The 15,733-nt window shown below is 53.5% G+C and overlaps 1 protein-coding gene across 1 annotated transcript in view; it reads left to right on the forward strand.

Moving 5' to 3' along the window:
- The window catches only part of LMF1 (lipase maturation factor 1), a 200,564-nt gene extending 187,174 nt beyond the window's left edge, over window positions 1-13,390 (forward strand). The window contains exons 11-12 of the mRNA XM_086622494.1: window positions 2,081-2,193; window positions 13,216-13,390. Of these exons, the coding sequence (XP_086478620.1) occupies window positions 2,081-2,193; window positions 13,216-13,390 (288 nt within the window). The remainder of the gene's footprint in view (window positions 1-2,080; window positions 2,194-13,215) is intronic.
- Window positions 13,391-15,733: the final 2,343 nt, after the last annotated feature.

Below are 15,733 nucleotides of genomic sequence, written 5' to 3' on the forward strand. Positions count from 1 at the left end.
AACACTTTACAAACCAGAAGTCCCAACTCTTGTGTGCATGGAGCTGCTAATTAACAATTTGGAGACCGTGTGAGCCAGGGAGCCGATACCACCAGTACAGAGTCTCATGGTTTTGGATCAGGCTTTGAAGATTTGGGATCCTCCATAAAGCTCCAGCTCGGGGAGTCTGGTGATTTCTATTCCTGTTCCTCTCCAGCTTCTCCCCAACTTGCACACAGGAACCCTCACGCCTCCCAGGCCCTCCTACAAATAGTGATTGAAGTCATGCAGAGCGCTTTCCAAAGGGATCTCCATGGAGGCACAGGATGCTGAAGGTCTGACATCTTTACATTTACATATTTACTTTGCATATTTGATCATCTGCAATTGCTGTCACACCTCCTGGGAGGTCCCTGCTTACAGACAAGAATGCTCCAGGCTGCAGGTCCCAGCATGGCACCCACCCTCCCAAAGCCCGGCCTGAGCCGAGCACCTCGGGCATCACTGAGCCGTTGAGGGGCACGGAGCCACTCGGCATAGCTGGGAGCCCTGGCATCAGTTGTCCCATGAAACGGGACACTGCCAGCTTTTCCTGCAACCCTGCCATCCGTGGCTTGCAAGGTTTGTGTGTAACATCTCACGTGATGCCAAGCTCCTGGCTCCAGGACTCACCACGTCTCCCGTCCCACACCGCTGCGTCAGGGCCATGGTGGCCTCGGTCCCGTGGGGGCTGAGGTTGCCTTGTCCCACCTTGAGAGCTGCCACCACCTCCTCTGCTCCGGGAAGGGGACTGGGAGATGGGAGACAGGGGTGTTGGTGGAGAGAGGGGTGCGACAGAGGTTAAATGGGGCTTTGGGGTGGGACATGGCACGGGGGCTGGTGGTGGGAGACAGCCCTGGCTCCAGCACCCATCCGGGACAGCAGATGGAATGAGGCACGCGGTGAGGCAGGACGGAAACAGGCGGATGGGGAGAATAATCTTTTTTAAAAAGTTGTTGGCTTAAATAACTGTGGTTTTCCTCTAAATTGTGATGAGCACGGGTCAGGGACCCTGCGAGGTAGAGCTGCCGCTTGATGGGCCTTTCCACCAGCGTTTGGTGTTTTCCATCTCGTTTCGCTCCTCTGTTTCCCTTAGCAACGGAAATAACAAACTTCCCCATTCCAAAAGATTTGCAGAGTAACTTTGCCGTGATGCTGCGCGTTAGTCCCAGTCCTGCAGGTTTCGCTTTCCCACAGTGTCCCCTGCTGCCTGCCTTAAAAAATCCATGTAGGTACACATCAAAAAAAAAGAGGGCGAAAAAAAATCTTAAGTATAAAGCAAAGAAAGTCACCGGAAGGGGAATTGCTTTTTATGGAGCATCAACGAGAATCCCTGCGAAGAGCACGAGGTGCCCGGATTCCTGGCGGGAGGTGAATGCGGAGGCGGGTTGTGCCACCGCGGCTCCCGAGAGCCCATGTGCTGCCGCGCGGTGCCTGCGTGGCTGCGGGCACGGCTCAGGCGCGGGGTGGGAAGAGAACAGATCAGGTTAAAGGAAATGAAGAGAACGGAATCGGGAATAGAAGTGGCCCCTCAGGCGTCACGCCGTGAGCAGGGGTCACTGTCGGGGCTGGGTGAAGGTGGAGGTGGATCCCTGACCATCATCTGGTCTCTAAGCACCAGCTGAGCTGTGGCCGCTGGCCGTGGGCACGCTCTGGGATGGGAATTCTTCTGGGGATGCTTGAGATGGAGGGTGCTACTTTGCAGTTGGGGCTGGCTGGGAGCATGCACATGGCCATCCCAGCTCAGCTAACGAACAACTCGTTAAACCTGTGCGACTTGCTCACCCTGAGTTGTGTCTGTACCCTTGGGAATGGTTTCCAGATGAGATAAGCTCAGCGAAGCTCTCCCTGTTCCCCGCAGATGCCACAAGGTCTCGGTCTGGACCTCAAGGTGTTGGATCCCATGGGATCTGTTCCCTGCAACACCAGGAAATTTGTCATTTGCTACCCAGATGGGTTGTAATTCCCTCCCCAGAGACCACACAGAAGTCTTCAACGCTAATAACACTACATGACAAGCCCAGCAGTGTCTAACGTTTCTATTTCTTATTCCTTCCCCAAGACCTATGAGCAGAACGAATGGATAATCCACTTGGCTGGGAAGCTGCTGGCCCAGGAAGAGGAGACCTTGTCCTTGATGGCAACGAACCCGTTTGCAGGCAGAGCACCCCCACGGTAAGCTTTGAGTTTTGCCAAGGGAGCTGGAAGAGCACTCGGGCTCCGTGTTGTTCCTACCTTGGACGTGCATGCGTTGGTTGTGTCGATGGGTTGAGTTTCATATTTGATGGTACCCAGGTGGTCTTTAAACAGGGTGAGGTCGACAAGAGGACACCATGAAGAGCTGGTGCTCTCAGCACCTTAATTCCTGGTGGGGACACAAGGACCCTTTGGTTGGGCCCGTTCCCAGGCGGGTCTGCGAAGGGTTTGACGTTGCTTCTCTTGGACAGAAATCGCGACTGCTCAAGTGGTTTCCTGCCCTTCAGCTTTTAGATTTTTTGCCATGATTGCTTTGCTCACATCAAAACTGCCATTTCTAAGGTATTTCAAAGACAAAAATGCTTAGTTGTGTAGACACTTGTCTTGGAAGTGTTTGTGTTCTCAAGGAAGAGACAAAGCAAACATCAGCAAGTGAAAGGCACCGATGAAAACCTCCAGGTTTTCTACAAAAGGAGATTTTTCACAAAAGTGTCTGTTTTGTTGCTGAGGTTATTTTTAGCTGAGAAAACATTTTAAGGGAATTTTGGATCAACGTAAGTAATATTACACTTTTGCTAATATTTTCCATTTGAGGCTCTCAAGATGCACTGCAAACAAGGATGGAGGTTCATGGCACCGTGTGAAATGAACTTCCTCTTGAACTCAGCTGATGTTTTTCAGCTTTAGTGCAGTGCATCCCCCAAACCCGCCGAGGAGAGACTCCTTCTCCAGCTGAGACACTAAAGAACTTCCACCTTTTACCAAAGCACTTCCTCTGAGATGGTTTACACATCCCGAGATGGTGTAAATGTATAAACTCAAGATGGTTTATGCTGAGCTGAAGGTGTGTCTGCATTTAGCCTGCAAAAAAAAAAACCAAAACAGAGCAGCAGCACAGCTTGAAATCAAACCGCTAAGTGAGTTTCTCACCATCATATTTGAGTATTTTCTCATAAGTCCATTTCTGGGTTCCCCTGGTGACCATCCCTGTCTCACAGTGCACAGGCACCTTATCAGAACAGCAGTACAGGCTGATGGAACATAATCCTTCCAAGTGCAGGAGCCAAGGCCGCTGTAAGAACAGTTATTTTGGGGTCTTTGCACATATTCTCATTTGATAACTCGTTTTCCTATCAGTGCAGCATCACAGAGTGAACCAGCGGGATCCTGCCCGTAGCCCAGAGACGCGCAGCGTCACCGTGGTTCCCATAAACCGTAGAATCCTAGAATAGTTTGGGTTGCAAGGGACTTTAAAAACCATCCAGTTCCAACCCCCGTGCCATGGGCAGGGACACCCTCCACTACACCAGGTTGCCCAAAGCCCCATCCAACCTGGCCTTGAACACTTCCAGGGATGGGGCAGCCACAACTTCTCTGGGCAACCTGGTCCAGTGCCTCACCACCCTCAGTATAAAAAATTTCTTCATTAGATCTAATCTAAATTCCCCTCTTTCAGATTAAAGCCATCACCCCTTGTCCTGTCACTACACACCCTTGTCCAAAGCCCCTCTCCAGCTTTCCTGTAGCCCCATTAGGTACTGGAAGGCTTCTAGAAGGTCTCCCCAGAGCCTTCTCTTCTCCAGGCTGAACAGCCCCAACTCTCTCAGCCTGTCTCCATAGCAGAGGTGCTCCAGCCCTTGGATCATCTCCGTGGCCTCCTCTGGACCCGCTCCAGCAGCGCCATGTCCTTCTTGTGCTGGGGTCAACCAACAATGGTTTATGGCTCAGGGCGCGTTACAGGGTGATGTCGCAGTTGGTTGGGTCACACAAGCAGCAGATCTGTCACACACAACTAGTGACACATGGGCTCTGGCTCAGGAGGGCTCCGGGAACCTCTTACTAATTATTGCTACAAAAGGCGTGTGAGGCCAGAGCAGCCCAGCCCCTGCCACGGGTGGGCATAGCAGTAGGGTCTGTGGCTGGTGACAGCGAGCTGGACCCCCTGCTGCCCCCTGCCACCTCCTTTTTGGGGGCTGATGGAGGCGGCACCTTTCTGAGGACCAGGGAAGGGGCACGGTGCAGCCCCAGCGCCTGCACAACCGCTCACCTGGCAAAGGCGGCGGGTGCCTCGTTAGGGTGCTAACGAACGCGGACACAGACACAGCCCAGCAAGATGGGATCCAGTGGGAGCTGGGTCGTGTGGGAGTTTGTCGGGGAGGTGGTGCTGGGGCATGGTGTGGAAGAGCGAGTGGAGAACCTGCACCGCGTCTGCTCCGTCTCGAGTGGATTTGTCTGAGTCTCTCCAAATTTCGCTCGGGTCCCCGAGGCTCAGAGCCGTAAATTCACCGAGTAGCATGCATTGCGGGGTGTTCCTTTGCGTCGCTTAATTTTTTTATTAAAAAAAATTTAAAAAAAAAAATAGAAGAAAGGAAGTCAGAGCTGAGTGCCGGCTGACCCCGGGGCGGTTTAGCAGAACCTGAGATCTTTAGGCACCGAGTCACCAGTTCAGATGAGGTGTCCCCCAGTGCCAGCAGCCAGAAGCCACGACCATCTGGTGGCTGCTGGCAATAAACGGCTCTCACGGTGCCCGGAGCGACAGAAGCGTTTGATAATCCCAGAGCTGTTTATTACCACGTGTCCCCCAGTGCCGTAAACGTCGCTCCCAGTGCTCACCGCGACCGAGGCTGGAAACAACACATCTTAACAGGTGAAAAATCCAGAGAATGTAGATCAGGTCTTGCCTTCCCAGACTTTGCCGTGGATGGGCTGCGTCTCTGCTTTCTCGCATCAGTGGTGTTTAAAAAAAAAACCAAAATGAAGTGGTTGAACACAGGAACTCTTTTTAAAATGAAAATAATGAAGGGGGATGTGGCTGGGATAACACGACGTTGCTCCAGGTGCTGAATAGAGTTTTTTTTATTGTATTCCGTAACAAGCCAGCAAGTGAAACGTTGAGGAATTTAAAGGAAAACCGAAAGCAAATCTTTATCTTTGTTCGTATTTGTAGGATAAGGATTGAAGGGACACAAGCAGGTCCAACAAGAATTACACAGCAGCGAGGGCGCTGTGTCGAGCACGCGGTGCTGTAGAACGTGTCGAACAGGGTCTTGATTCACGCGTTACCTCGGTTTAACCAAAGCACAGAGTCTGTTTTCCCTCTTCAGCAGCTTGTTTATAGTAGGAAAAGATCAGGATCCAGCGCTGGTTTTACGTGTCAGCTGCCTTTGCTCTGGCATTAGTTTTGCTGTACAAGTTTTTCATGGGTCTAGCGTGTTTTTGGGTGGCGTAAAATAAAAATAACAATCTGCGAACGCTCGTTTTGGCTCAGACCAAAACCCAACACCCCGTTTCGCTCTGGGTCCTGGCTCGTGGGTCACGTTTCGGGTTTTGGGAAACCAAATCCAAACACCTGGGACGTTGGCACCATCCGGATTTTTACCCCGGTGTGAAGGGGAGGGCTGGGGGAGCGGGTGGGTGCCGGGGTCAGGGTGGGATCCTGCGCCGGGCTCTCACGTCAGTCACCCATTCCTGCTGCTATTTATGTTTCTCCAGTTATTCCTTGTTTGCCATCAGCGCTTCGCCTGCGTAAGGAAACTCAAGTGACCGTTCGCCGTAGGTTTTTTCCCAGTTTCTGTGCCCCATCCCAGTTCTGCCAGGTTGGCCCCGCGGCTGCTTTTTGCCCAGCATTAGTTCTACACAGAAGATCAAGTTTTGGGTTTTTTTTTCCCTTTAAATTTTAAAAACACCATTACTTTGTTTAATTTTAAGCATCCCCTTGTCGCTGGTTGAAGCTGCTGGCAGGGTTGGCAAGACCTCCACACCCAGGGCACAGCCCCGGGCACGTTCCCGCGGGAGAAGCCGGGTGATTGATCTGTGCCCTCCGATCTGGGTGCAGGGAGTGCAAGAAGAGGCAGTTAGTGGGGTGCCTACTTTTTAATCTGCACCCCTTATTAACTGAGTGCTGGATACGGGCATCCTCTGCCCCGGCAGCCGCTCACAGCCAGCCAGTGCCTTTTTGTTATAATTTCATTTTAGTTGTGAACAAAAGCCTGAAATTTAAGCCTCAGCGGTGGCACCGGGAAGGAAAAGATAATTCAGGGTGGCTGTAGCTGCGACAGTTTCCAAAGGGCATCCCTGATCCCTGAGCCAGATCCTGCCCGCGGCTGCTGCAGCCCTGCGCTCCCACCTTCCAGCGAAGGATTGTGCCCACCGTGGCTCAGCTCCCTTTGGTAGCTGGGTGGAAAAAAAGCTAATTTTCCGACCATATTCCACCCCCCCTCCACTCTAAAGGGAATTTTGAGACTTAATTATTTTCATTCCCTACTAGACTAAATAATTAGGGGAAGGGACTGTTTTCCATAAGAACATTACGCTCCATACTCCACGGAGTTTATCCTGTTAATGGAAACTCTACACCTTAAATAGCCAAGGGACTTTCAAAATGAGTTAATGCCTTCGAAATGAAATTTCTGAGACCAAAGTTTGTAGGTTTCTTTACAACTCTAGAAATTATAGTATTTTTTCAAGTGTGATAAACTTAAAATGAGAAACAGGTGACTGATTAAAAATGAGGGTATTGTTGAGCACCCAGCCAAGCTGAGTGTGAAGCTTTACTTCAAGCAAAGTGATGTTTGTGGAATGTAGATTTACAAAATATTATTGTGCAGCGGATAGTTCATAAACCACCAGCCATCATAAATCTGAACGGTAGGGCTTTGGCTGAGAAATTAATAAGTATTTAACACACCGTCATGGAAACAGACTGCAACAATGAAAGAAAACAAAAATCGGATTTTGCCTACAGAAGGAGTCAAAAAAAAATCAGGTTTGGTTTTGACCGGAGTGTTCGGTATCTCCGATATTAAATCACGTTCACTTAAGGATTTTTATTCCAATTATAGCAGCACTTTGTTGAGAAAGCCCCAACATGTCGCTGGAGACCCGGATTTGTAGTGGTGGTGTTATTTATGGAGGCAGCGCTTCCCGTTTGATGCTACCTGGCTGCAGGAATGCAAGAAGAATATAGCATTTGCTATTCTTTTCTTTTTTTTTTCTATTATTTGATCACCCATTTGTTTCTCATCTGTGTCCCAGCTGTTGGGCTTCATACCTGGGGGTGTGTTGGACTGGAATTTCACGCCGTGTAAGTCACCGTGGATGCTGGCAGAAGGGGCAGGTGCTTTCCCCTGGGACCTGTGGAGATGTACAGCCCACGCGTGGGACGGGCTTTGTCGTGTTTGCAGGTGTAGAAGCCACTCTGGGGGCTGCTCCTTTGGATACCCCCAAAAGAGGTCCAGGTGATTCTGTGGCTATTGAGAGCGGTGCTGAGGGCGGGCGGGGAGTACGGGGCTGTTGGAAAATCTGGGCATCGTTGGGATGTAGGTGGAAATGACATTTCTGTTCTGCAAGGTCTCTCCCCAGAAATCTTTAGAGGAGGCAGGAGGGGTGCTCCTGGGCATGGGATGCTCAGTGGGGATGTGAGTCCATCAGGGTTGGAATTTGGTTTTGCTGAATCCCCAGTGCCCCATCTCACCCCGAGGCATTTCCCTCCCGGGACAAATCTCCCGCCAGGTACCCGCGTGGTCCACGCAACGTGACGGCATAAGGGAGTGATGTAAATCCGCAGAGTCCCCCAGGCCTCTCCCACCAGCCCTGGTGTCTTCTGCATAGAGAAGTAAAATATTTTGTATGGTTTTCCCACTGAAAGCAGCTTTGCCAGCAGTGAAAGCTGTCCTGGGAAGCGACAGGATCCTCAGAGGGGAAAAAGTACAAACACGTTTTTTTGGCTTTCTTGCTGGGTTTCGCCAGGGTGAAATGTTTTATTGCAGTTTGTTTCTTCTCTCCCTATGGAATCACAGAATGGTTTGGGTTGGAAGGGACCTCAAAGATCATCTAGTTCCAACCCCCCTGCCATGGGCAGGGACACCCTCCACTACACCAGGTTGCCCAAAGCCCCATCCAACCTGGCCTTGAACACTGCCAGGGATGGGGCAGCCACAGCTTCTCTGGGCAAAATTTAAAAGAAAACCTTTAATTTATCATCAGCATTATAATGTCTGATATTACCAGAATGGAATTATTCCACTGGCCTGAATGAAGGTTTAAGGGATTTTCTTTTGGTAAAAACAGCCTCAGGCTATCAGCATTGTCAGGGAGGGCAGAGCTCAGCCCAAAGCGCCGGGATTGCTCCCAGGGTGGGAAGTGGGATTTGCAGCCACCTCTGGCAGCGGTGGCAGGTGCGGCCGTGGGGCTGACGCTGCCCCACGTGTCCCGTGGCCGTGGGAGCAGACTCCCTCAGCAAGGGCAGCTCCCTGCCACATCCCCACCACACACTGAACCGCAGCCCTGGGTCTGTCCCTGCCCGGGGTGGTCCTGGCCTCACCGTGAGCCCCACCAGGGCCACGTCTCCTTCCCCCGAGGTTTGCTCTGCCCTCGCCATAGACACAGCCTCTGAGCTTCCCTTTCTAACCTGTCCACGGGGCAACAAACCCACTTTCCCATCTCCCAAGAGAGTTTTGAGGATGCTCCAGCTCTCCAGGGCCAGACCTTGCAGGAGCCTTGGAGAAGGAGAAGTCGGCGGCGTTGAAAAACAACCCATAAACCTGCCCTTATTCTGCAAACTTGGGCCAAGATGAATTTATGATCCCTCCTGCTAATGGGGCTAGAATAAGCAAGCGAGCCGATGATGGAGGCTCTGTTACTGGAATGAATTTGTACTTTCCACCGCCACTTGCTCCCTGATTTACAATGGAGTGGGGAACTTCAAGGTAGAAGGAAAAAAAAAAAAAAAAAGACCCAAATCGAAAAGACGCCCCGTGTTTTGGTTTCTTTCTTCCCTCTCCCTCCCCACCTTGCCCTGTCAGGCCATTAATTCTAACAGAAACCACCGGGTCTGGTTTTTTCCCTCGAACCCCTCAGCTGTTGCAGGGAGACAGCTGCACCCTCTGGAACTAATTACAGCTGTCTGGGAGATTTAGCCCTCCATCCCAACAACTCCGATATTGCTGCTAATTTTTAACACGTACAGTTGGAAGATGTCATAATGGGCTGATATACGATCAAATCTTAAAAGTGCCACGGCGCAGCTGCTACCGTGCATCTGGCGGGATGAATCTATTGATATAAAAAATAATGCTGATTATTTTTAGCCTTCCTGCCCTCCCCGAGGCTGTCGCTTTGCCCGCTCTGGGTGGTGATGGAGAGCGGGTGCTTGCCCACAAGGGTGGCTGCAGGCAGGTCCCGGCATCCCGTGCGGGTCGACAGGTCCTTCTGGGCGGCTCGGTGGTCCTCCGTCTTCCAGCCATCCGCGCTGGGATCAGCACCATCACTTTGCCATGTGGATGTTTTGCTTCCCCTCCTGGACGTCACTGTTGGGCTCAGGAGAAGCTGCCAAAGGGGCTCATCTGTCCCTTGTCCTCCATCCCTGTCGTTGTCATAGCAGAGGGGGTTTTCCATCCCCTGGAGGAGAAACATCTGACTTGCTTTGTCTGATCATATCTTGTTTCTTGCCTCTCAAGCGATTACTTTGCCCTCGTGTGTCTGGTAAGGGACCTGTCCTGGGCTCAGCTGCTCCAGCCTGATGCTCCTCACGAGCTGTTTCCCTGCCCGGCTGTAGTACCTGATACCGGCGGCTTCCCGGCAAGCCAGGAGGAGCTGCCAGCTTGTGTTTGCTTGAGAAATCCTGGGAAGCTGCTTGCAGCCAGGATTGTCCTTCCTGACCTTTCTGTCCATCTCTGAAACATGAGTCTTGGTCATCCTTCGAGTATGAGTGACCTCCTGGGTCATACTTTTACTGGAGATGCAGTCAGATGGCTGCTTCAGGACCTTCTGGAAGATGTTCCCATTTCTCCAGAGCAGCAGGCAAGGTTCACGCGTGCCGGCAGTCTCCTGCATCACAGAGGACTCAGGGACCTGTGGATCCCTTCCACCAGCCGGAAGGTCTTTGTGTGAGCCCCAAATTTGCACAAAACACAAGCAATTGCTGCTGAGGGGATCTGTAGCCCGTAGCGGTTTCTTGGTCTGCAGACGACGGTGCACGCACGCGTCTCACCTGAGTTACAACCTGTCCTGGCTCCAAGTGATGCTTGTAAACCCTGCAAGCCCTGAATGGTGGGCTCGGGGTGTTAGTGCTTCAGCCCTGTTCGTGCGGGAGGATGTTGGGTCCCAAATCCCGAGAGGAGGGAGCAGGTCCAGCGAGGCGGCACCGAAGGAGTTGGCAAATCCGGTGACTTCAGGACGGAGGTACCCGGGTAGATTATAAACACTGGGGTAGCTTGTAAACTCTATGAGCCCTGAAATAGTGCTCCAGTGAGTGTTAAACTCTGCAGCTTTTACATCCGTGAGCCTTGCAAGGACAGATTCCCACAGGTTCCAGGTTTTCCACATTTCTCCCACAGCCCCTAGCCCTGGGAAGGACGGAGAGGAAGGCCAGCATGGGGCCTGGGTGCTGCCACTGTGTTGTGATGCTCAGAGGTATTCTGATGCTCAGAGGCATTCCTGCTGCAGTTTTTCCATCCTGCAGCATAAATTGGCTACTGCAGCCACGTAAAGGCTCTTTGGTACCTCCGTTGACCAGAATGGAAACCTTGAAGTCCCGAATTCCAGGGAAGTGCTGGTGCTGCAGGACAGCAAATTGTCATGAGCTGTGGTGTTGCCAGAGCTTTATAGCTCATCGCTGGGTGAGTGCTTCAGCTTCTGGAAGAGCTCAGCTCCATGGAGTTTACAAACTCCACAGCCCACAGAGCTGTGCAGGGTCCTCCTCCATGGATCTTGTCATCCTGACATGGACCTACAAGAAAGCTGGAGAAGGACTTTTGACAAGGGCATGTAGTGACAGGACACGGGGCAATGGATTTAAACTGAAAGAGGGCAGATTTCGATGAGATCTAAGGAAGAAATTTTTCACTCTGAGGGTGGTGAGGCACTGGCACAGGTTGCCCAGAGAAGCTGTGGCTGCCCCATCCCTGGAAGTGTTCCAGGCCAGGTTGGATGGGGCTTTGAGCAACCTGGTGTAGTGGAGGGTGTCCCTGCCCATGGCAGGGGGGTTGGAACGAGATAATCTTTGAGGTCCCTTCCAACCCAAACCGTTCTGTGATTCTATGACCGTGCGTCCCTGAGCTCATGGCTCAGGGGGCGCGGGCTGGGGGAAGCAGAGCAACGGTGGTTGGGATAAGAGGGTGACTGGATTTAGAGGTTGGGGGACCTGGGGGGGACTGGTCAGATTGATTGAGACTCTGAACAGAAGAGCCTGAAACACAGTCAGATAGAAAAGCTAACTTTATGCCACAAAAATGCATCTTCAGTTGCCTGTGGTTGCTTTAATGCTCACACGGTTCTAGTTTTACACGCCGATCCCTTTGATAGCAAATATTTTAAAATAGACAGGGAACATATGGGAAAAATCATACCAAATCAGATGATAGATATTATTTAATCTGGGCAGGCAAGCCCATTTGAAAGGGACAAGGAAATTTGCATTCCAGAGGGGTCAGAGGACAGTCCTTGAGATTGGGGAGAAGGCACTTGTGTGTCTGAGCAGAGAGCTGGCATCTCCTGAGGTCTCCTAGGTCTGTCGTAGAATCACAGAATGGTTTGGGTTGGAAGGGACCTCAAAGATCATCCCGTTCCAACCCCCCTGCCATGGGCAGGGACAGCTGCCATGTGTCCAAGGCCAGGCTGGATGAGGCTTTGAGCAACCTGGTGTAGTGGAGGGTGTCCCTGCCCATGGCAGGGGGGGTTAGAACGAGATGATCTTTGAGGTCCCTTCCAACCCAAACCCTTCTGTGATTCTGTGATTCAGCCAGGAGACAATGGGAAAACAGATGATAGTGCAGTTGCTGCAAGTCAGCAGCAAGCGATGGGCGCGATGAGCTGCTCCGCGTTAAGGGGTGTTTTTAGGAGAAACATTTCTGTGCTGCTGGGCTGGGTACCCAGCAAGACCAAAGTTGAGATGCCGAGATGTGGTTGCAGCAGACCTTTTAATCAGGTGCAGTTTTCTCCATCGGCTGCAATCTCCCCGGCTTCCCCTCGGAGTGCCGGTGTTGGGAAGGTGAGCGCTAACGGTGAAGGTCCAGGAGTCATCTCTAATTATTTTAGCAGTCGGAAGGAGCTTTCCAGCCGGCCGAGGCGCAGCCCCGGCAGCGAGCAGCTGCGGCAGCGCGGTGCCCTGCTCAGTAGCCCGGTTTGTATTTTAGTAGCGAGGCAAAGCAGGTTTAAATGAGCATTGACGTGACTTTGACATTTTTATATTGTGGGTTATTTTATGAACCTCTCCGGCGGAGGCGGCGATGCACTCTGTGAACAGGGACCGCGCCGCCGGAGGAGCGGGGTGTTACTCCATCTCTTGTCAGCATGCCCTACATCAAGCGGGGCCAAACCCCCCGTACCCCGCGGCACGGTTTGCCTCCGAATGTGTTTGGCGAGGCTGATGAATGCTTCTTTCCGCGCTGGTTCAGAAATCTCCTTTTCTGTCAACTCCCAGGGCGGCCAGAAAACAGATGCGCCTGGTGGCCCCGCTCATAAGCCGCGGAGCAGGAGGAGCAGCCGCTGGCTGGGGCAGGGGGATGCTGGGGGAGCCGGGGCGGCAGTCGGGCTCTGCACCTAAAAATACTCCGTAGTTGGGAGTATTTGGCAGAAATTTGGGCAGAAATACTCCATAGTTGCTCTCCAAAAACCAAAAAAAATAATAATTTTCCTGCTTTTATGAGTGTTTTTTTCAGACTTGATTGTAGAGAGGTGTGGGGAGCGTGCAGGGGGAGCGTGTTAAAGCTTCTCTGCCCCGTGCATCATTCCAAAATTGCAGGAAGAGGAGCGTGGGAGCTGCACGGTGCTGCGCTCCGGCAGCCACGGCTGCGCCGCTGCCCGCGGCCGTCCCCGGGATGGACGGAGCACCGGGATGCAGGAGCCGGCCGGGCTGAGCACCCTCCACCTGATTTCTCCATCCAGCCAGGGGAAGGCTCAAAAACTCCACTCCCAGGGGAGCATAAATAGGGTCTGATGTCTTTCCCCTCCGCGTGGCCGCGGTGCCGCCCCCCCGACAGCCTCTGCTTTGTGTCCCGGCAGGTGGATCAGAGGAGAACACTTCAAGTACAAATTCAGCCGACCTGGGGGCCAGCACGCCAGCGAGGGGAGGTGGTGGATTCGGAAGAGGATCGGCCCTTACTTCCCCCCCGTCAACCTCCAGGGCCTGAAGAAGTTTTACGCAGACAGGAACTGGCCGTACGTGGTGCGGGAGTGATGGAGGAGGAGGAGTGAGGTCGAGAGGGGGCGGCTGGGCAAGGGGGGAGCACCAGCCCCCTTACAGACTGCGCTTCTCGCCTTTCGCCGGATTTTCGATCCGTGTCCTTGTTGACACGGACTTTACAGAAGGTTCCCAGCCCACCTGCTGTTGTGCTCTGGTTTTTCTCATCTTTCTCTTTCTGTCTGTTGGTCCTTCTCGCCGCAGCTGTGCCTGACGACTGATTTCTTTTGCCAGGCTGCTCTGGCTGGAAATGGGCAGCTGTAGAATTTGGGAAAAAGGTGAACAAATCCTGCCATTAGTTTTGGGTCGATGTTGGTGTTGCTTTCCCTGACCTGTCGCATTGTTCAATGGCTGCAGAGGCATGAGGGGAGATTTTGGGGTGGTCTCCTGGCTCAGCCGGTGCCCCCTGGGGCTCACGGGATCCCTGGGGTCCGGCATCGGGCAGAGCAGCTGGGTCCTGTTCTTCAGCTGGCTCATGTGGTGGTGACACTGACTTAGCACGAGGCAACGCTTCTCCGTCCCGTCCCATCCCATCCTATTCCATCCCATCTCATCCCATTCCATCTCGTCCCGTCCCATCCCGTCCCGTCCCGTCCCGTCCCATCCCATCCCATCCCATCCCGTCCCGTCCCATCCCATCCTATTCCATCCCATCTCATCCCATTCCATCTCGTCCCATCCCATCCCGTCCCATCCCATCCCATCCCGTCCCGTCCCGTCCCATCCCATCCTATTCCATCCCATCTCATCCCATTCCATCTCGTCCCGTCCCATCCTGTCCCATCCCATCGCATCCCATCGCATCCCATCCCATCCCATCCCATCCCATCCCATCCCATCCCATCCCATCCCATCCCATCCCATCCCATCCCATCCCAACGTGTGCTGCCAACCTCGCACCGGTCCCGACCGACTCACTGAGCCACCAGAGCTGGTTAATTCCCAACAAAGCTGTCCCCACGCTGTCACCCTGGGAAGGGCCCGGTCACCACCTTCTCACCACAGGTTGATGACCCGGGTTGAGCTACGTGTCCTGCCCGCTGGGCACGGTCCGGCTGTCCCGTTGTTCCTCCTGGGGCTGCACAACAAGCAGAGCTGGGCTGTGCCCCCACGCCGGGGAAAACACCCTGGGAACCTCCCCGGTCCCTCCTGTTTGCTTTGGAGTCTTCCCTCATCTCGATCTGTCTTTAAAATCACCCCAAATTGTCCCAACATGTGGGTTTTGCTCGGTGAGTCCAAATCCCAGCGATGGGAGGGAAGTGGATGGTGTCTGGAACAGCCAGAACTGGTTTATAATCATCGATTGCTTGTTGGCACGTTCTGCTGCACGCGTTTCTTCTTGCAGGGGGGGAAAAAAGCAAAAAAAGATCAAAGCAACCTGTGTAATGCAGAAAAAAAGCCCCGTTGTGTCGGGCTTGCCTGCAAAAAGCCACAAGTTTGCTGCGAAACCCGAAATAGCTCCTTGCTGGAGCTGCCATGTGGGCACTGGGACTCAGCCCCGGGACAAGCGCAGCCCTGTGCGGCCGCCCCGGCCCCATCCCACATCCCAGCGCCGCCAGTGCTCGCGGGTCGCTGGGCGACAGCGGCCGGCTGGGAGAGGTGGCCGGAGTCACCGAGTCTGCCGCCGGCCCCGCCGCCTCTGAGCAGCTCTTGTGTCGAGGGGCTCTGGCGCGCGGGGCTGCGCCTTCCTGTTTGCTTAACCTGCCAGTTTTATAACTGGTGCTTGTTGGCGGCGGCCCCCGGCGCTGGAATCCGCCTCTTTGGGGAGCTGGTGGAGATCGGTGCCGGAGGTGTCCGACGGTCAGGAGGTGCTGAGCATCCCGCGGGCACGGTCCAGCACCGCCAGCTGCACCAGGGTGCTGGGGAGAAGCACAGAAAGGGGCTTGCCAGGCTTTTCCCATTCACCTTGGCCCCCTGCGGAGGAATTCCAGTGGCCACAAAGCTTACAAAAAGGCTTTCATCCTTCCGGAGCAAATTCAGCCGGAGCCACCAGCCAAGGGAGAAGCGTCGCTGTGTGCCAGGCTCTGAAGTGACTCGGTGCTCGGGGCAGAGCCGTCCTCCCCGGGGCCACCAGCCTGGCACGGACTGATGGGCACCGTGGGAGGGAGAGGTGGTGGCCGCGTCTCTGCCGCTGCCCCCGGGGCTCGTCCCCTGCCTGCGAGATGTGCCAAAAGCAGCTCAATATGGTTTTCAAGGAAAAACGGGTTCAAACTGGGAAAAGCAACCCAGGAGGTAAAGCTGCACCAGCAGTGGCACGGGGCAGCACGGGCTGCGGGTGCGGGTTCAGAAATACCATTTCACACATTTCTTCCCCATTTTTGACTGTGTGTACTGAGTGGG

Source organism: Tauraco erythrolophus, chromosome 17 (genome assembly GCF_009769465.1).
Source record: "Tauraco erythrolophus isolate bTauEry1 chromosome 17, bTauEry1.pri, whole genome shotgun sequence".
Lineage (NCBI taxonomy): Eukaryota > Metazoa > Chordata > Aves > Musophagiformes > Musophagidae > Tauraco > Tauraco erythrolophus.